Source organism: Colletotrichum lupini, chromosome 7 (genome assembly GCF_023278565.1).
Source record: "Colletotrichum lupini chromosome 7, complete sequence".
In the NCBI taxonomy this organism is placed as follows: Eukaryota; Fungi; Ascomycota; class Sordariomycetes; order Glomerellales; family Glomerellaceae; genus Colletotrichum; species Colletotrichum lupini.
Genome location: NC_064680.1, coordinates 879,003 through 900,837, shown reverse-complemented (window position 1 = coordinate 900,837; position 21,835 = coordinate 879,003). Strand labels below are relative to the sequence as shown.

The 21,835-nt window shown below is 40.2% G+C and overlaps 5 protein-coding genes across 5 annotated transcripts; 2 read left to right on the top strand and 3 right to left on the bottom strand.

The window, feature by feature from the left end:
* Positions 1-7,075: 7,075 nt before the first annotated feature.
* Positions 7,076-11,421, top strand: CLUP02_13300 (protein kinase domain-containing protein; the record flags this gene model as incomplete). The annotated part of the gene is made up of 4 exons (XM_049292241.1): positions 7,076-7,172; positions 7,262-8,453; positions 8,615-10,226; positions 10,279-11,421. Coding segments are annotated over 4 exons (4,044 nt in total), but the record flags the coding sequence as incomplete, so codon positions are not given.
* Positions 11,422-11,741: 320 nt separating this feature from the next.
* Positions 11,742-12,580, bottom strand: CLUP02_13299 (uncharacterized protein; the record flags this gene model as incomplete). The annotated part of the gene is made up of 3 exons (XM_049292240.1): positions 11,742-11,805; positions 11,896-11,971; positions 12,373-12,580. 3 exons carry the CDS (start codon positions 12,578-12,580, stop codon positions 11,742-11,744), a joined length of 348 nt encoding a protein of 115 aa, XP_049149386.1.
* A 1,200-nt stretch (positions 12,581-13,780) lies between these two features.
* On the bottom strand, positions 13,781-14,203 carry CLUP02_13298 (uncharacterized protein; the record flags this gene model as incomplete). The annotated part of the gene is made up of 1 exon (XM_049292239.1): positions 13,781-14,203. The coding sequence occupies one exon, from the start codon at positions 14,201-14,203 to the stop codon at positions 13,781-13,783; it is 423 nt and encodes a 140-aa protein (XP_049149385.1).
* Positions 14,204-15,425: 1,222 nt separating this feature from the next.
* On the top strand, positions 15,426-16,238 carry CLUP02_13297 (catalase; the record flags this gene model as incomplete). Its single annotated transcript, XM_049292238.1, has 1 exon — positions 15,426-16,238. One exon carries the CDS (start codon positions 15,426-15,428, stop codon positions 16,236-16,238), a length of 813 nt encoding a protein of 270 aa, XP_049149384.1.
* Positions 16,239-19,453: 3,215 nt separating this feature from the next.
* Positions 19,454-19,687, bottom strand: CLUP02_13296 (uncharacterized protein; the record flags this gene model as incomplete). The annotated part of the gene is made up of 1 exon (XM_049292237.1): positions 19,454-19,687. A coding segment is annotated over one exon (234 nt), but the record flags the coding sequence as incomplete, so codon positions are not given.
* Positions 19,688-21,835: the final 2,148 nt, after the last annotated feature.

Genomic DNA, 21,835 nt, shown 5'->3' with positions numbered 1-21,835 from the left:
TTAACTACCCCCCGGGTATTACTTAGGAATATAATATAAGGGACGGTTTAATAAGGGAGGAGGGGATTTAGAGGTCCTAATAATATCGAGTTAAGAATATTACGGATCTTAGAAATTAACCTAAAAAAAAGGTAGCTATCCTAAAATAGTCTTACGACCTCCCGCTAAAGTTATTATTAGCCTAAAAAAAGCTAAAAAAACGAGGATTTAAAAAAGAAAAAAAGAAATCCTCTAGAGGGCTACTAAAGGGCTTTTTTTTATATTAGCTCCTGGCGCGAGATTACTAATTTTAAAAAATTAACTAAATAATAAAAAGGATCGCTAATAAGCGATAATTATTTAACCGTAATTAAGTTATAAAAAAGACTATTTAAAAAATATAAAATAGGGTACTAAGAGGCTATAAAAGATAAGATCTTTAAAATATTTAATCTTATTACGTATAAATAATAAGTAGGTATTTTTAATAAGTTTTTAAAATCTACGATTTTATAAAAAAGAGGGCTTAACTTCGTTAACTATACTTAATAGCCTATACGGTTCTTAATAGCTTATATAGCTCTTTTATAAGCCGCCTAGTATTTACTTTTAACTATTTTTATAAAATACTACTTGAGAAGAGGTAGGTTAAGGAAGGAAGCTATTTAGAAATTATAAAGAGCACGAGGCTTAGGAGGCTAAAAGTATACGGGATAGTAAAAATTAGTAACTAATAAAGATCCCGAGACTAATTATTATATTTTCTTATAATAATATAAACGTTTATTATTACTATTATAAAAAGGAACTATTAAAACCTACCCTTTTAAACTAAATAAAAAAGAGGATCTTAGTAAATACGATAGCTAGCGATCTAAAAAGGTAATAATAGTTATTAAAAATAATAAAAACGAGAGTAATAGTAAAACGGTAAAAAAAAGCGGGAATCTCTTAGACCTTAATAAATTTATTAAGTAGTAAAAGCACGGATTTATTACAATTAGCGCGCGGATTAAATATATTCTTATTAAAATTAAATACGCTAGCGATTATTAATACGGGCATAAGCTAGAGCACGACCCTTAGCGAGTTAAAAAAAAAAAAAAGAGGACAAAACCCGATCCTAAATAAAATCCTAATCCCTTATAAATAAGTAAATATTAACCCGGACTATTAAGGGACGTAGATATATAAAATCGCGAATTAGCTTAATAATAAGTAAATTAACGCGGTATTAATCTATTTAATTAAAGTTTACGAGAAAAAGGGGCTATAGGGGTAACCCCTATTTTATAAAATTATAAACGACTTTAATTATTAGCTAAACGAATAGTTCACGAGCGCAAGCCTAGGGATTATAAAAGTAGTTAATAAATTCCTCTATAAGCAAGGGATATTATTAGCGTAATTATAATTATAAAAGCTATATAAAATACTAATAATAATAATTATAAAAAAGGAATTCGTATTATAGAACTAAGTATAAGTCGATAGAGCGTATAATTACTTTAACGAATTTAAAAAAAGGGTAAACGACCTAGATTTCCTCCCTATAATTACTAATAAAAATCTATTATTATAAAAGGATATACTAGGGCAAAATATAATATTAAAAGTACGATAATCGATAATTCTGCCTATTTCGATCTATAACTCGTTACCGCTATTAATACGAAATTCGGCGCCGATCGGTTAATAAAAAAAAATAAACGACCTAAAGTTATTAATAATACGTAGCGACGTAAGGATCGTATATAAATACTAAAAATCTAATAATAAATACGAAGTAATTTATAAACCTTAAAAAGATCTTTTTAAAAAAGAAATTATACTTTAGGGAGAAGTATAAGGTCTTATAAAAAACCCTAACGATATTTTACGATTATTACGAAAAAGTTAAAATTAGGGAATACTAGTACTATTCGGTAATTAATATCGTACTCGTAAATAAAGCCTTTAATTACTATTATAAAGCGGTATATAATTTTAATTAAAACGACTTTTTTAATATAATTAACGTAATCCGAAGCCGCTTCGAGACCTATAATAAGAACCTAGAGCTCCTATTTAAACTATAAGCGATTTTTTTCGTATTTATAGCTAGGATAATAAAGGGTAAATTACGAGTAAAGATCCTTAAAGAACTTATTAATCGAATTAATAAACTAATAAAAACCTAACTAAATAAGAGGATAAACGAGCGAAAAGTTAGATATCTTTATATTATAGTTTAGCGTATATTAAAATTAAAAATAACCCTATACTAAGTACCTAAAGACTACGAGACGCTCTACTCGAGGCTAAGATCTAGCTTTAATATTAAAATAAGAATACCGTACTAAACTTATTTTTAAGCGTACGACGGCCCTTATTAATAATATTAAGTTAATCGAACGTATAATAAAAAAAGAAAAGAGGCTAAATATAGTAATCGCTAGTAAGGAGGCTTAGATTCGTTAAATAAGTAGAGATTTAACTTATAAGTAGGGTAACGAAAGAGGTAATACTATATTTATAAAAAGGATAGATATTAATTAAGTAACTACTCTAAAGAAGAGCGTACTAAATTATATAAATAATATAAAAAGTCGAGGGTAGTAAATAATAAAACTAGCCCTCGTTAGTTTAACTAATTCTTTATTATATATAAGGATAGATCTAGGGGTACGAAACCTAGTAACGGTAGTTAAAATAGTAGCTTAAAGTATATACCCCCTATAAGAGATTTAGAAAATAAGGAAGATCTTACCCCCTATACTAACGAATTAGATTACGATAAAATCGACGATATTAACTACTTTTTTTCGCCCCGTTAGCCTCTAGAGGATATATAAAGCTAAACGAATAGAAGGTAATAAAAGCTCTTAATACGTAGGTTTTTATTTACGGATAATAAGGGAAGGTCCCTTAAATAACGGATATAGAGGTAGCTAAAAGGGCGAATCTAATAGGGCTAAAGCCTATTCTTTTAATAATTAAAGAGAAAACGCTATCTTTTTTAATATTTAAAGAGAAAGAATATAATACTAAGTAAATCTAGGGGTAGCTAAAGGGGTCCTTTTTACACTACTTAGATCCCTTAAATACTAAGCTTATATAGGTATTTTATATAAGCGAAAGGTACGGCCTAGATAATTTCTATAGGATTATCCTAGATATTAAAGTATTATAATAATTAACTAGAAAAAAAGGGTAATTCTAGGCGCTATAGAAAATCGCGCTAGTAATACTTAATACGTTAATAGTAAGTATTACGAGGATTAGTTTTGGCCTAAGTAAGGAAATTATCGCCCTAAGTATAATAAAAGTAAAGACGTACTTCGGAACGATAACTTTTTATATTTTACCCGTTAATACCCCATTTCTCCTATATTTAAAAGATATAAATTAACTAAGTATTATATTTAATAATACGAGGAACAGAATCTCTAGCGGTAAGTACTTTAAAATAGTCGAACGATAATAGGGGTATATATTTATAAAGCTTAATAATAATATAAAGTTAATTAATTACTTAACGAAAAGTAAGCTTAGAAGACTATATTAGAGATTCGGGTACCCGTCGGTTATGAGGCTATATAACTTCCTAAAGTAATTAAGTAATAATAATATTAAAATAGGGGCGTTAGAGTAGTTAATAAAAGTATATTACTAATACTAAATAAATGCGCAAAGCCTACGCAAATTTAAATTTAAATTGCGTAATAAGCTTAACTTTAACTAAGAAATCGTTGTTAATATTTTCTACTTAAATAGTTAACTAGTACTATATATAATTGTTACGAAAGTAACTTTGTTTACCTTATTATTCGCCTTATTATCAATATTACGTAAGCAAACTATATACCATATTAATCTACGATTTCTGTAGATTATTATAGGTATTGATTATGTAAGCAATACTGCTTATATAAGCTTACGTGAGCAATGGAAAGTACTGGAAGGTAACTGAATAATCTGGAATTTACTCGAGGCGGAATTACGTACTACGATTACGCATTCACTTACGTATACGCTTATTAATTATATCATAATTAATAAGCAATGGAATATTCTAGTAGGAGGTTTTTATGCTTATATATAGGCGTGTATTTGCCTACCTAGACCTTTCGTTAAGCAAGCAACTTCTTATATAGTAATTCAACTATATTACTCTCTTTACTACAAAAACCTCTTTTATATACGCTTATATCCCCTATATTCATATATTCTTGCTTCTATATGAATATTTACTTTTCATATTCTTTATAAGAATATCCCGCATTACCTCGTTAAAGCTATACGTGCTAGAATAATCGACGTAGCTATATCCTTCTAAGTAGGGTAATTCTTCTAGGATTTATAAATAAAAATAGTATGGGCAGCCCTATAAAAAAGCTAGATTAATATATACTAAGAACCGCTAGATAGTATTAGAACCGACGCTAGTATTAGCTTTAAGTTAGTAAAATTTAGGGATAATACGACGGCTTACGGTATATAGCTAAAGGTCGTACTTATTAAAGCGTACTATAGTATTAAAAAGGTAAAAAGGGCACACTAGTAGTTAAAAAGGGCGTTTAGAATTATTAAAAAGGAAAATCCGGATTTTATTAATAACGAATGCCTCTAGATAGTACTTAAATACTATAACGATACTATAGGGCCTAACGGACTTATATTAACGCTATTAGTATTTAGAGTATATTTAAGAACGACCTTAGCCTTATTACCGTCGCTAAGTATAAACTAACGAGCCCGAGTAATTAAAAAAGTAATATAAGTATTACGTAAAGTAAGCGTAAGAAAGTAAGTTAATAAAGTAATTACTATGCGCAATAGGCCCAATATAAAGGGTAATCTAAATATATTACTAAATTCGGATATATAAGTATAGCGCGAAATTACTTAATAATAGGCTAGGCTATATAAGTTAATTTCCGTCAACGAGCGCTCTTATATAGTCGTAAAAGATCGTAACTAGTTACTTAAAGTATTAATTATAGTAGTTAAACCGTACTATATAGATCTTAATAAGGTAATTTCTAACTTATAAAAAAAAGAAGAGCTAGGGGAAACTATATAACTCGCGGTAGAGGTATAGGAAATTATCCTTAACGAAATCGTCGTAATAATACTAATAGACGATAAGGAAAAGAAAATTACTAAAAGGGTACTAATATTACTAGCAAGACGTTATAAAAAACTATAATAATAAGCCCTAACGTAGCAATTTATCACTAGTAACGAGGTAATTAATACCTTTTATATAATAAAAGAGAAAGCCGATTTCGAGCTAATAGTTAAACTACGTAAAAAAGGCATAATTATAACTACTAAAAAGCTATATAAGGGATTAGATCTTATTAAAGTAAATACTCTTTACGATCGAGGGGTCTATCGATTTATCTTATATAACCTAAAAAAATATATAAACCTCTATATATTTAAATTACGAATAGTTCGTAAGATTAAAAAGAAAAGAACACCCTAGCCGTACGAGAAGTCTAAATACGTAATTTAAGGGTATAGCGACGTTAAAAAGGTAACGCTACTTATATAATCGCCTACTATATAGCGCTATAACTAACGATTAATAATAGCACTAATAGTATTATTATAGAAAAAGGGATACGAGATTTAGAGCTATAATATTACCTAAGCCTATACCTAATCGGCTATAGGGCTTATAAAGAAAATCCTAGCCTATTTATTAAAGGAAATAGTTAGTAAGTACTTAAAAGGCACGATTATTAAAGTACTTAAGCTACTATATAGGCTCGCAAAATCGGGCACTTATTAATAGGCTACTTACTACGATTTTTATATTAATTAACTATTAATAGTTACCTCTACGTACGACCTATATTTATTAGTTATGGAGTACGAAAATAACTAATTTAGGATCGTTAGAATATAAACCGACGATATATTAGGCCTATCCGATATTAACTTTATAAAAAAAGAGGATAAAGAGCTTTAGAAAGCGGGCTTCGTAGCAAAGCTAAAAGAGGTCCTTATAATAAATACCCCCCTAGTATTTAACAGTAGGATTTTTATAATTAAAAAAGAAACTATTATTTTTTAATAAAAGGGGTAGGGCGAGAAGATTAACCTTATTAATCCGAATATAATTAACGTTAAAAAGCGGTATAAGGCTAAGCTCGCGCGAGGAGTATATATTATAAATATTTATTAACTTAAAATAACGTTTAACTACGCTAAAATAGCGTAGGCTATAGATCTAACCGAACGGGACGTCGAGGTACTTAATAAGCGGCTTAAGTAATAGTAAATAAATCTCGATCGAGGTCTCGTTTACTACCTAATTAACCTTGCGATTAGTAAGCTTTACGTCTTTATTAATAAGTTATTTATAAATAATAACGACCTTACTTCGTAATTAGGGTATATTATTATCCTAGCTAACGAGAGTATAGGCGAGAGCGAATTTACTATATACGGTAATATAATTTACTACTCGTTAATTAAAAATAAGTAAGTAATAAGAAGTATACTAGCATTAGAGGTCTATAGTATAGTTAACGATATTAACCTCTCTTACGCGATTTTAATAACGCTAAGGAAGATTATTAATCGAATTAGCCTTTTACTTATTCTAACGGTTATTTATACCGATTCTTACTCGCTATACGAATACCTTACTAAATTAGGAATAACGAAGGAAAAGAGGCTTATAATCGATATTATAGCCCTTAGGTAATTATATAAAAGGCGCGAAATACTCGAGATCCGTTAGATTAATAATAAAAACAACCTCGTAGACGCTTTTATAAAAGTAATACTAAATAAGGGATTAGAGCAATTCGTAAATAATAGAAAAGTTACTATATAAATAAAGGAATAGGTTATATAAAAAGACTAGAAAAAAGGGGGAAAAGGAGACGACTTAGTAAACGGGCCCGAGGTTAAATTATACCTCTAACTATAGCGGTTAAATCGATAAAAGAAAGAGAAAGTTAGTATCGGATTAGAAGTCTAATTCGACCGCGGCATATAGCTAACTATATAGGGGCTAATTAGGGGCCCTATTTACGATTATCGTAGCTAGCCTAACCTACGGTTAGAACCTCCTTTTTATACCTACTACGCAGATATTTATATAATTCAATTGATCTCTTCGTTAACTACGGTTCGAACTAACTACCCTGTAATAGGGATACTAACAGCCTTGCACACTTACCACGATTTGGGTAGGTCCCTGGACGGCCCGGAATTCTGCACACTCTGCGCTCGAAACAGACCCTTGATTATTTGAGAGGTGTTCATGGGAAGCAACCAGCTGACTTCTGTGCCTCCATATCAGCAACTTCTGATCCCCACAGTCTCACTGAGGCCGATGGTGATTCCACCGCTTCGGATGGAGTGGACCGTGCGCCATCGCCGTGGTCTGATATGAGCTCCGGCGGCGGGGAAGGTCCCGCCTCTGCCGTTGGCGACGGAGAAGAGGAGGACGAGGAAATAGAGGATGCCGAGGATCAGCATAAAGACGCGCATTTGCCCTTGTCCAGCGACGAGTACGCCGAGCAACGAGCTTACATTGAGAACAACTTGGTAGTCCTCATCCGCATTTATACCGCCATTAAGCTTTCTGGCCTGAAGCTCAGGAATAAGCGCGCCGACGATGCGCTGAAGCAAGCCGAGCAGGAGTACGAGCGACAGAAGCTCACAATAGGAGCGCACAAGGCCCTTGCAAGCCAGGACGGAGGGCATGAACGATTCCGACGCTACCTCACCAAGCTGGTGCTACGCAACGACTACAGGGAGGATCTGATACGGGGTTTGAGCTTCATGATTTACCAGTTAGGCGAGGCGAAGGAGGGCCAAAATGTCACAGAATCGCGAGACTTGGAAGACTCGCAAGACCCAGAATGTTCGCAGGATGCCCGAGAGTTGAATGAGGGCCAAATAGGAGAAAGTTACGAAGTGTTGCTCCAGAAGAAGCTCTTGGTCGTGCTTCGTGCATACTTATGCGACCCAGCCAGGCTGACCATCGTCCAGCGCCGGCTTATCGACGCCAACGTCGTACGGCGAAACCGCCTTGTCCATGCCGGAAGTGCGAGCATGGCATCACCCCATGCGTCAAAGGGGTTAACCCAACCCGCGCGACAGATCGAGTCCTTAAACCAGAGTATAGCCCTGCGGAGCTCTTTGATGGCGGGAAACGTCACCTCAAGTTCGTATAATCTCGTGTCATCTACGGCATCACGGCCTGTTACGCAGTCCAATCATGGCGCCCAGGCCACCAAGAGCTTTGTGGCGCAGGCTGCTACGGCTCTCGAATCGAGGTTCAGCATTACAGGCGCCCTGACACCCGCGGTCCGAAGCACGGCTAGGTCGGCGGGCACCAAGATGTCGGCTCGGGTGGGACATTTGGACTATCCAAGTTGCCCCATAGAGGGGGGCGATTCATTTCCCTGCAAATACTGCCCTATGATTCTGTCGCGAGACTACAGAACGAAAGAGAAGTGGCGGTAGGTGATACTTCCTTTTTCTTGTCTTTCTTCACTGACTCGTTGCCTCTACTAATCTCACTCATTCAACTATAACTTCCCCGCCTTTCTGTAGAATGCATGAACTTCCCATCTCTCTTGCAACTGTTTGGAATTTCTCACCAGGTTCTAACGCGTCTCAGTGGCCACATGGCGCAAGACCTTTGCGGATATGTCTGCGTCTTCGAAGACTGCGAGTCCCCCGAGGATATGTTTGCCTCCACGTATGCATGGATGTCGCACATGGCGCGGTCCCACTCCGAGGTCGAATGGGTGTGCCCCCTGTGCGCCAATCATCGCCTCCCTGCAGACGATATCCAGGCCGCGTCCTTCGCCGTGCCCTCAGAGCTTCGGGACCACATCTTGGCCTGCCATCCCGCCACTGATGCTCACGGGGGCCTGACGGAGCTGGAGCTAGTGGTCAGCGCAGGCCAACGGGTTGTGGGTATTCGTAAGGTCCGTTGCCCGCTCTGTCGGCCGGGCCTCGTGACCAGCGAGGAAGGTATCGACGGCTCCGTCCCGTCTTTCCTCCCGGTGGGCCAAGAGGCGGGGCTGGTGCAGTTGGAGGAAGACCAGCATATTGCCACTCACATTCACGAGTTCGCGCTGCACGCTTTCCCATCGGCGGACGGCGAGGAGCTATCAGAGGAAGCGACATGGAGGGATTCCGTTCCGTCCGAGCCAAGCACCAGTGTGGAAATCAACCTTGAACGGCTGCGTAGACCCGAAAGTTCGTTCCAGGGGCAAGCGTTCGCATATTACACCATAGAAAACATACAAGACGCGATAGAAGAGCTGAACGCCACATGTCTGCGGGTGCAAGCGCCTGACTGGATACAAGCAGATAGCTCTGTGCGGCTCGATGTCATGGCGGGAAGATTGAACGATCTGATTCTCAGTCTCCAACTGGCGCAGGGGGAAGTGGATCTTGACGACTTTGCGTGGAAGCTGAACAAATGCCAAGTCCTGTTTTCCCAGCTGAGCAACTTACCGGACTCGGTGTGGGAAGGGCCGCAGGTTAAAGAACTGCTGGAAGAGTTAGGCGAGGAAATGCAGCAGCTGGATTCCTTGTGCGAGACTGGTCGACAGCGTGAAGGACAGCAACTGTCTCCTTCGCCAGACTTGCCTTTCGACCGGAAGAAATTATCACCCAATATGAATCCCACACTGACCTCGATCGGCTCCTTTCAGTCAGCCTTAAGAGATGCGGAAGTGGAGATAACGAACCAAAGAGACGCCAAGAAGTACAAGTGGATACCCATTTCCTCAATTGACAAGATACTTGAGGGCCACAGCATCGATGTGGAGGATGAGGTGCACGGCTTTATATTCAAGAAGGCCAAGAGGCTTTTCTCTCTTCTTGTCCGCCAGAGTCACTTCGAGTGGCTACCTCTCTTTCATGCCAATGACTTCGGGGACGAGGATTTCCCCATCAACTTCAGTGTCGACACAAAATCTCAAGTATGGGCCTTGAAGTCGCGCAAAACTGGCAAGGCAATTAGCTTTGAGGTTACCGACAGAGAAGTCAATGGGATCAGCCGAAAGGACCAGGACTCACTCTACGACTTCTGCAACCACCACCAATGGCTCATATTTGTGCCAATCTTCTCTCCTGACGATCGAGCTCATGTGTTCGATCCACTCTGTCGTATGCCCTTCCTGAAGGAGTTCGAATCCCATGGGACCAACTTCAACATTGTCAGGCATTTTGTTATTCACCGAAGCCATCTCAACTTTCCCTGGGATGACCAGATTGTAAGATTATGTCAGAATCACTCGAAATCAACGTTAATCTCATGTACTCCAGGGGACAATAGTAGATAAGGATGACAACCCTCATGTTGCTGTGAAAGAAATACTGTCTGCGCAAGGTCTGACGGCAGACAATTTTCGAGATCTAGCCAAGAACGAAGCGACTATCCTTACGCGCTTACGAGACCAGAATCACCCACACTTTATTCGAGCAATTGCCAGCTACACCCAAGGAAATCGACACTTCTTCATTTTCCCTTGGGCTAGAGGTGGCAACCTGCGTAATTTCTGGAGACTTCAACCTAGCTTGAGCACCGCATCAGATGATACCAGCACCGAAGACTGGAACAACTACTTGAAATGGTTCTTTGAGCAGCTGCTCGGTCTTGCGAGCGCCATAAAGAACCTTCACCATCCGAGAGATGACTCAAATGAGTCTTGCAGGCACGGCGACCTGAAACCTGAGAACATTTTGTGCTTCAGCAAGAATGAGGATGAAATTGGCGAAGGTAGAATTCCGACAGGCGTTCGGCTCGTTGTTGATGCTGGACATGCCAAAGTACATGAGATGGCCACTGAGTTCCGAGGTTCCCCACCGGGTACACCAAAAGGCACGGTAATGTACTCGCCCCCAGAGGCGGACATTGAACAAGCTAGAGCCAGACGATACGATATCTGGTCCCTTGGCTGTCTGTATCTTGAGTCCCTTATCTGGATTATATATGGCTACGATGCGCTGAAGTTTTTTCATTCAGATGTCGGACCTGGAGAGCCGTACTTCGTTAAAGATTCGCCTGTCGATCTCAAAGATGCCGTGAAAGAATGGATCAAGGCAATCAAAATGGATCCTCGCTGCGCTCCTGTCGAGAAGACTGCCGTCGGACGTCTAGTCACTTTGATTGAAGAGAGAATGCTAGTCGTCCGAGTCACGAACCGCGGGGTGCCGGCCCGTGAAAACTTGGACACGGAGCATTCGACAGCTCCCATGCTCATTCTCAGACGAGCTACAGCGGACATGTCAGAGGAAGTTCCCGAAAGAGCCGATGCTAAGGAAGTCTACGAAGAGATGGAGAGAATATTCGATGCCGGCAAGCAGAATCAGGGTCTGGCATGGATGGTTCGGGATAGGGAAGCTTCTGCACGCGGGCCCCCTATCATCACAAGAGGTCTAGCTTCTGGCGACAACAGAAGACTTTAAAGAGCACGAGAATTTCTCAAAAACAGAAAAGATGTAAGCCAAAATGTGGGACTCGTCTTCGGTCAGCACTTGTTAACATTACGCAGATTAGGCATGTTAATCTGGAGAAGTAATGACATGGAATGGTATGTGATGCGAATGGCGCGGTTTTCTTTGAGAATGAATGGAGAGAAATCCCATAGAGCGTCATTCTCTCACGTAGCTGCCCTGATGAGAGGGAATCTTGCACAAATCCAACGCGTGTCCAAATTTTGCTCAGAAGAATTTGTTACGTCAGTGAGCCTTCCGAAGTAGCATCGTCACCATCAAGCTGACGAGCATCATGTGCGACGGACCAGACGGTATTGTATGATCAAATACTGCTTCAAAGTACGACTGGCGATGCTACGCTACAAGTGAATGACGGCCTAGAATTTGGCTTGAAGGTATTTCGCTAACCTACTTCGGCTCTGTAACTAGACTGTGAGTACTTACCTCAGCTCAACCTCAATATCTTGGCCTAGATATCGGCAGCAGACCTTTTGACGAGATAGAGCTGATCTGACATAACCTGTACGTCATCGAGAACATACCCTTGACAGCATCACTGGAAGGGTTAGATGGCGTTTCTCTGCCCAAGACATTTCAGGACGCAGCGATCAAGACCAGACAACCAGGATCGAAGCATTTCTGGATCGACTTCCTGTGCATCCTCCTGGATCGTGGTTGGAACATGATTCTGCCTCAAAGGCTGACTCGGAAGGAGTCTCAGGGCTCATGTAAGAAACATTCGGCTCCGCATATGCCATCATCGAAGTCTATTGGGAATTACGGAGTATTCCAGTAAAACCTCCACATGGATATTTTTGGCAGCGTCGAAATACTGCAACAATCCTGCAGCGAATCAATTTTCCTTCCGAAGAACGGGTTCGCTCTTGGTCATAGGTGGCCTTTGATGGAGAAAGGAGGTACATGCCAGTTGCTCTTGGCGACCTCGAGAGGACCAAGGATATCTCATCACCTTTCCAAAGGTCGTTGCAAGCCATATCGTATGTGGATCCGCCGGCCTCGGAGGAGTCATACTTTGAGTACCAGTCTGCATACCGATGAGAGACAATCCGGCGGGGATGATCTTGGACGAGCCAAATGGGGGTTTGCCTCGGCCGCTCTTGTGTGCCATTGTTGGTTCGAACAAGGAGCACGGGGGAGCCCGCTGCGACAATGCGCTCTCATTGTTACACCAGTCGAGGGATTAGAGGAGGAAAAGGTGGTTGAGAAGGTTGGAGTGGCCTATCTGCCTGCAAGGGATGTCTCGGTTGGAGATGGCGCCGAGTTCGTGAACTTTCAGTAGCTGTCTGTTGGTTCAACCTTGTACCTCGATACGACTGACTCGCTTACTTATTCAACAATTCCAGATGGTAACTTCGAGCATGCTCTGGTTATAGCCAGTAACAGAATAGGGGTAGTCATGTCGTGAGAAAGTCGTGTCTTGATCTTGGGTACAAGGTTATCATTGTTCTTCGTAGTTTGTTCGGCGTCTGTATCAGGACGAAAATAAGCATAGATTTGAAGTCATTGAAACATAATCATTTGGGCAATTGAATTTCGGGTTGCATGTCTTCGATCCAGTTGGGTATTGGTTCTCGCACGAATTTGCCGATATTCTAGCGGACGGCCCCGGATACCGGCCCCGCCCCAGAGCCGAATCATTTCCGGGCTCCGGGTGAAGAGCCGTATCCCCTCCGCTGCAATATTCGGAACGTTTACCTTGAGAATTGATTCTTTGACCATTATTCCACTGTGCTTCTGATTCGTTTTACGATTGTCTTTCTTACAAGACCATTGCCTCCTCTTGCTCCATCATCGCCCTGGCCTACTTGGAGTCGAGGGCTTCCAGGTTTCTCCACTGTCTCCAATGCGAAATGATCCTGTGACATCATATCGTATCTTCACATCCTGGATGCATTTTGCAGCAACCTTTTCTAGTGTAAGGTACAAGCGACTCGAGAGAAACTCTCCTCATTATCTTGTGCACTGCAAAATCGCAACCACCAAGCCGATTGGGCGATACACACCTGACCTCACGCGCACGCGCACGCGCACGCGCCTTGCCATTGAAACAACTTGCGGAGCAGAGCAACGAGCACGATTGCCATAAATGTAACCGCAACACGCATATACAAGATTCAAAATGAATAGACTGCAATACTTTGAGTCAAGAAAAATGCCATTACGATAAATCATTATCACACCAGAACAATAGCGCCCGCGAGCCATGCCGCTACTCGTACAAAACGCCTAGCCAATTCCACCTCCGTCGATGTCATGCACCATCCCACGGCCGTGAATCTTTGCATCAATCATTCCTATATTCGCCCACTTAAACAGTGCTCATGTGGTGGCAGCAGCATGTCCAGTCGCCACCAGGCTCCTGCTTCCAAACACTATTGCAAATCCCCTCCGTCGCGACAAGCTTCTTCCCCTCCTGACGCCACGCGGTGACCCGGTAGACCAGGCTGGAGCTCATCATGTCAATCTCGACAAACTCGGGGTCGTCGTGCATGCGGTACGCCGTCCAGGGCTCCCAGTCCTCCTCGAGGTACTCCTGGAGCGTCGGCTTGGATTTGGGCGAGAGGGGCTTCTGGCCCGGGTGGGCGAGGACGGCCTCCTTGTCGAGATATCTTTTCAGGTGCTTTGTCTTGCTGTCGCACATTGCGCGCCAGAGGAGGGTCTCGGCTTCGATTGTGTCTTCCTTGTTGCGGGAGTAGATGGTTCCCGATCCCTTGTTCTCGTCGTCGGACATTGTGGTGGTATTTTCGTGTGTTTCTTTTCTATGGTGTTTTCTGTGTATTCCAAGACTGTTTCAAGTTTCTTGTGCGTGTATTGTACCGGTCTATCGCGGAGTTTCCAATGATCAATGGTCAAAGTTCAGTAGAGTGAGGGGAACGGGAGCAAGTTAGAAAGTGCGCCAAAGAGCTTTATGATGTCGCTCAGAGCTCTGTCCTCCCTAAGCAGCGGCATTGCGTGTGACGGAGTCGTCCAAAAACCGGAAATCCTGGGTTTGCTTGCGTTGCGTTGCGCGTCTGATTGGGCGGGCAGGGAAATGCTCCTGTGTTGGCGGGCTTGACGTCACACTCCGGTGATGCGCAGCGGCGAAGAGGGGCCACCAGCGGCTCATTGCGGGGGAGCGTCAGTCGTGAGAGACAGGGGTTGGAACTTGGAAACAGGTTACTTCCACAAGGTCTAGACTCTCTTCTCTCCCTTCACACTCTCAGTCTCGGTGAGTGCTGTGAAAGTTTCGACAGGGCATGCGACCTCTGATGTAACGCGTGCACTGACGGGTCCGGGGGCAACCCGGCCGAGAAGGTTCATCCACACGTCGTGGTTTCGACGTCTTTGATGAGTTGAATATTGCGCTAACTAGCGTTGGTGGGCGCGGAACGTCAACGTTGTAGCCGGCTCCGCCCGTCAGATCGTGGGCCACGAGCAATGGCTTCGATCTATCGTTCAACGTCCCCATCGCGGCGCAAGGGCTAGACTGGCCTGTTTCTAAGGTCACTCTCTAGTGTCGCAAAGCTTTTGAACGTACAACAGGTGAATAGCGAGCGATGGTGAGTGAGATTCACGTCCACTGGCTTCAGTGGGCTGGTTCATTTCATCATGTTTCATTCAGACTGATGAGCACGCATTTCATGAGCTGCTCAATCAATCTCACCGAGCAGTCCATTTGTCAAGGCTCAAATGAGCTCCATGAACGCGGAGACTTGTCAAAATTTTTCTTCCCATTTGCATCTTTTATCCTTCTCCTGACGATCTCAGCATGGAATCCCTTCACTAGCTGTTATGTCAAGACATGATCTCAAAGCCGGGCGCTCGGGTCATTTGAGCTACTGAAGAAATGACGTCAAGACTCCCATTTTTGGACAGCAATTTGCGCCTTTGAGTGTAAATGCGCCAACGCAACTGAACACTCAATATGAGTACAAATGTCAAATACCTGAATCGATTGAAATACACCACCCACAATGGACGACTGGCAAGACGCAGCTTTTACATCAAGACATGTCCACAACAGAGCAAACAAGTCCAACAAAGGAGGCGGGCGAGGACGACGCGGTGGAGCCTTCGAGGTCAAGAGAGCATTTGGTAGATACGACATCAAGTGTCCGAGTGCGACCAAACTGAGAGGACAGAAATCAGAGGGAGGAAAGGGAAAATCTGCTGGTCCGTCAATGGATATCTTTCGGCTGTCGGAAGATGGCAGGGGGTTATTGGGACAGCTGGACCTGCCCCAGGTCCTCGATGCCAGGATCATTCTTACCGGAAGCAGAAAGGTTCTCGAAGACCTAATATCGCAGTTTGAAGGGAGCGACGAAGAGGCTGATATCTCCGACGACCCTAATGAGAAAGATGGCTCGGTCCCGAGACACCACGTTAGTGAGGATGAGACGAAGGCAGACAACAATCTAGGAACAGCAGGGGGCTATATTGACAAGGAAGGGGAGGAAGTCAACGAAGAATCGGAAGACGAAGAAGAGAGCGAAGCTGAGGAGCAGAAGCGGTTCAAGAATTTCGAGAAGAACAGCTTTCGCTCTCCCAAATTCTGGTTTCAATGGAACGGAGACGTTACGCCTACCGCGACACCCTCGCTAGATAACCCTACGCTACCAACACCTACCGGGGAGACTGGAAGAGGCTATATCGTGTTCTCTGGAAATGACTGCCGCTCTTTCAAAGGGACAATCAGCTGCGATTCTCTAGGCTGGAAGGATGTCTCAATCTCTGGGTGGAAGGAGGTGTCCATGAGCGAGAGGGACGTAAGCTTTGTCTGGAAGTAATAAATCAACTCAAGGCAAGAAAGGATCTCTGATTATTTTGATAATAATGTTGGTATCCCTATTATAGGGTAGTTGGTTCGAACCGTAGTTAACGAAGAGATTAATTGAACTATCTAGATATCTGCGTAGGTATAAAAAGGAGGTTCTAACTATAGGTTAGGCTGGCTATAATAATCGTAAATAGGGCCCCTAATTAGCCCCTACGCAGTTAGCTATATACCGCGGTCGAATTAGACTTCTAATCCGATACTAACTTTCTCTTTTTTTTATCGATTTAACCGCTATAGTTAGAAGTATAATTCGACCTCGGGCCCGTTTACTAAGTCGTCTCCTTTTCCCCCTTTTCTCTATTCTTTTTATATAACCTATCCCTCTATTCGTATAGTAACTTTTCCGCTACTTATAAATTACTCTAATCCCTTATTTAGTACTACTTTTGTAAAAGCGTCTACGAGGTTGTTTTTATTATTAATCTAACGGATCTCGAGTATTTTACGCCTTTCGTACGATTACCTAAGGGCTATAATATTAATTATAAGCCTCTTTTTTTTTATCGTTCCTAATTTAACGAGGTATTTATATAGCGAGTAAGAATCGGTATAGATAACTATTAAAATAGGTAGAAGGCTAATTCGATCGGTAATCTTTTTTAGCGTTATTAAAATCGCGTAGGAGAGGTTAACGCCGTTAACTATATTATAAACCTCTAACGCTAGTATATTTCTTATTACCTACTTACTTTTAGTTAACGAGTAGTAGATTATATTGCCGTATATAGTGAATTCGCTCTCGCTTATACTCTCGTTAGCTAGGATAATAATATACCCTAATTACAAAATAAGGTTATTATTATTTATAAATAACCTATTGACGAAGACGTAGAGCTTGCTAGTCGTAAGGTCGATCGGGTAGTAAACGAGACTTCGATCGAGATTCGTTTATTATTACTTAAGCTACTTATTAAGTACCTTAACGTCTCGTTCGGTTAGATCTATAGCTTATGCTACCTTAGCGTAGTTAAAAGTTACTTCGGGCTAATAAATACTTATAATATATACTCCTCGTATAAGCTTAGCTTTATACCGCTTTTTAATATTAATTACGTTCGGGTTAACGAGGTTAATCTTCTCGCCCTACCCCTTTTATAAAAAAACGACGGTTTCCCTTTTAATTATAAGAATCCCGCTATTAAATACTAGGGGGGTGTTTATTATAAGGACCTCTTTTAGCTTTACTACGAAGCCCGCTTTTTAGAGCTCCTTATCCTCTTTTTTTATAAAGTTAATATTAGATAGGCCTAATATATCGTCGGTTTATATTCTAACGATTCTAAATTAGTCGCCTTCGTGCTCTGCGACTAGTAAGTACGGGTCGTACGTAGAGGTAACTATTAATAGTTAATTAATATGAAAATCGTAGTAAGTAGCCCACTAATAGGTACCCGATTCTGCGAGCCTATATAGTGGCTTGAGTATTTTAATAATCGTGCTTTTTAAGTACTTACTAGCTATTTCTTTTGGTAGATGGGCTAGGATTTTCTTTATGAGCCCTGTGGCCGATTGGGTATATGCCTAGGTAATATTATAGCTCTAAATCTCGTATCCCTTTTTCCGTAGTAATGCTATTAGTGCTATTATTAATCGTTAGTTATAGCGCTATATAGTAGGTAATTGTATGAGTAGCGTCGCCTTTTCAACGTCGCTATACCCCTAAATTACGTATCTGGACTTCTCGTACGGTTAGGGTGTTCCTTTTTTTTTAATTTTACGAACTATTCGCAATTTAAATATATAGAGGTTTATATACTTTTTTAGATCGTAGAGGATAAATCGATAGACCCCTCGATCGCGCAGAGTGTTTGTTTTAATAAGATCTAATCCCTTATACGGCTTTTTAGTAGTTATAATTATGCCTTTTTTACGTAGTTTAACTACTAGCTCGAAATCGGCTTTCTTTTTTATTATATAAAAGGTGTTAATTACTTCGTCGCTAGTAATAAATTGCCGCGTTAGTGCTTGCCGTCGTGGTCTCCCGCGACGTATTAGTGCCCTTTTAGTAATTTCCTCTTCCTCGTTATTTATTAGTACTGCTACGACGATTTTGTTAAGGATGATTTTTTATGCCTCTACCGCGGGTTATATAGCTTCCCCTAGCTCTTTTTTTTTTTATAGGCTAGAAATTACCTCGATAGGATCTATATAATATGGTCTAACTACCGTAATTAATACCTCGAGTAGCTAGTTACGATCTCTCGTAACTACGTAAGAACGCTCGTTAACGGAAATTAATTTATATAGCCTAGCCTATTATTAAGTAATTTCGCGCTATACTCGTATATCCGAATTTAGGGGTATATTTAAATTAACCCCTATATCGGGCCTATTGCGCGTAGTAATTACCTTATTAACTTACTTTTTTACGCTTACCTCGCGCAATGCCCGCATTACTTTTTTAATTATTTAAGCTCGCTAGCTTACGTCTAGCGACGGTAGCGAGGCTAAGGTCGTTCTTAAATATACTCTAAATATTAGAAGCGTTAGTATGAGCCCGTTAGGCCCTATAGTATCGTTATAGTATTTAAGTGCCGTCTAGAGGCATTCGTTATTATCGGAATTAGGATTTTCTTTTTTAATAATTTTAAACGCTCTTTTTAACTACTAGTGCGCCCTTTTTACCTTTTTAATACTATAGTGCGCTTCGACGGGCACGATTTTTAATTATATACCGTAGGCCGTTATATTTTCTTTAAATTCTGCTAACTTAAAACTAGTACTAGCGTCGGTTCTAATACCGTTTAGCAATCCCTAGTATATATCGATCTAGCTTTTTCGTAGAGCTACTTATACTATTTTTGTTTATAGATCCCGCAGGAATTGCCTTACTTAGAATAATATAGCCTCGTTAATTATATATAGGACCGGTTAACTATTTAAGTAGAAAATATCGACGACGATCTCTTAATTAAAGTTAAGCTTATTACGCAATTTAAATTTAAATCTACGTAGGCTTTGCGTATTTATTTAGTATTAATAGTATACTTTCGTTAACTACTCTAGCGCCCCTATTTCGATATTACTATTACCTAAATGCTTTAGGAGGTTATATAGCCTCGCGACCGATAGGTAGCTAAATCTCTAGTATAGTTATCTAAGCTCACTTTCCGTTAGGTAATTAATCGACTTCGTATCGTTAGTAAGCCTTATAAACGCGTACTCCTATCGTCGTTCGACTATTTCGAAGTGCTTATAGCTAGAGATTCTGTTCCTCGTATTATTGAATATAATACCTAGTCGATCTATGTCTTTTAAATATAGGAGAAATGGGGTATTAACGGGTAGGATATAGAAAGTTATCGTTCCGAAGTACGTTTTTATTTTTATTATACCTAGGGCGACGATTTCCTTACCTAGGCCGAAGCTAATCCTCGTAATACCCGCTATTAACGTATTAAGTATTACTAGCGCGATTTTTTATAGCGCTTAGAATTGCCCTTTTCCTCCTATTAACTATTACGATGCCCTAGTATCTAGGATAATCCTATAGAAATTATCTAGGCCGTACCTTTCGTTCGCATAGAATGCTTATATGAGCTTAGTATTTAAGTAATCTAAGTAGTATAAAAAGGACCCCTCTAGCTGCCCTTAGAATTGCTTAGTACCCTATCTCTTTTCTTTAGATATTAAGAGAGTAGAATTCTGCGCTATTAGATTCGTCCTTTTACTTACCTCTATATCCGTTATTTAAAGGACCTTCCCTTACTATCCGTAGATAAAAGCCTGCTTATTAAGGGCTTCTACTACTTTTTATTTATTTAGCCTCGTATATCCTCCCGAGGCTAACGGGGTAAAGAAAGAGTAGTTAATATCGTCGACTTCGTCGTAATCTAATTCGTTAGTATAGGGGGTAAGATCTTCCTTATTTTCTAAATCTCTTATAGGGTGCGGGTACTTTAGGCCGCTAAATTAGCTACTTTTGCTAGGTTCCGTGCCCCCGGATCTGCCCTTATATATAACGAGGAATTAGTTAAATCGATGAGGGCTGGTTTTGCTATTTACTACCCTCGATTTTTTATATTATTCGTACGATTTAGCACGCTCTTTCTCGGAGTAGTTACTTAACTAATATCTATCCTTTTTATAAATAAAATACTGCTTTTTCCGTTACCCTGCTCGCGAGTTAAATCTCTACCTATTTAACGAATCTAGGATTCCTTACTAACGATTACCGTACTTAGCTTCTTTTTCTTTTTTATTATACGTTCGGTTAACTTAATATTACTAATAAGGGCCGTCGTATGCCTAGAGGTAGGTTTAGCGCGGTATTCTCGCTTTAATATTAAAGCTAGATCTTAGCCTCGAGCAGAGCGTCTCGTAGTCTTTGGGTACTTAGTATAGAGTTATTTTTGCCTCTAGAACGCGCTAGACTATAGTATAAAGATATCTAACTTTCCGCTCGTTAGTCCCCTTATTTAGCTAGGTTTTTACTAGCTTATTAATTCGATCGATAAGCTCTTTAAGGATTTCTACTCGCAATTTATCCTCTATTATCCTAGCTATAAATATAAAAAAAATCGCTCGTAGCTTAGATAGGAGCTCTAGGTTTTTATTATAGGTCTCGAAGCGGCTTCGGATTGCGTTAATTATATTAAGAAAGTCGTTTCGATCGAGATTACGCACCGCTTTATAGTAGTAATTAGAGGCTTTGCTTATAAGTACGATATTAACTACCGAATAGTATTAGTATTCCCTAATTCTAACTTTTTCGTAATAATCGTAAAATATCGTTAGGGTTTTTTATAAGACCTTATACTTCCCCCTAGAGTATAATTTCTCTTTTGGGAAGATCTTTTTAAGGTCTATAAATTACTTCGTATTTACCGCTAGATTTTTAGTATTTATATGCGATCCCTACGTCGCTACGTACTGTTAGTGACTTCGGGTAGTCTGCCTCCTTTCTTACTAGCCGATTAGTACCGAATTTTATATTAGTAATAGCAACGAGCTATAGATCGAAATAGGCGGAATTGTCGATTATCGTACTTTTAGTATTATATTTTGCCTCTATATATCCTTTTGTAACGATAGATTACTATTAGTAATTATAAGAAGGAAATCTGGGTCGTTTACCCTTTTTCTAAATTCGTTAAAGCGATTATACGCCCTGTCGACTTGTGCCTAGGTCTATGTTATAAATTTCTCTTCCGTAATCGTTACTACTAGGATTTCGTAAGGTTCTTATAATTATAATTGCGCTAGTAGTACCCCTTGCTTATAGAGGAATTTATTAACCGCTTTTACGATTCTTAGGCTTGCGCTTGCGAACTATTCGTCTAGCTAATAGCTAAGGTCGTTTACGATCTTATAGAATAGGGGTTACCCCTATAGCCCCTTTTTCTCATAGACCTTAGTTAAATAGATTAATACCGCGTTAATTTACTCGCTATTAGGCTAATCCGCAATTCTATATATCTACGTCCCCTAATAGTCCGGGTTAATATTTACTTACTTATAAGGGATTAGGATTCTATTTAGGATCGGGTTTCGTTCTCTTCTTCTTTACCCTAACTCGCTAAGGGTCGTGCTCTAGCTTATGCCTAT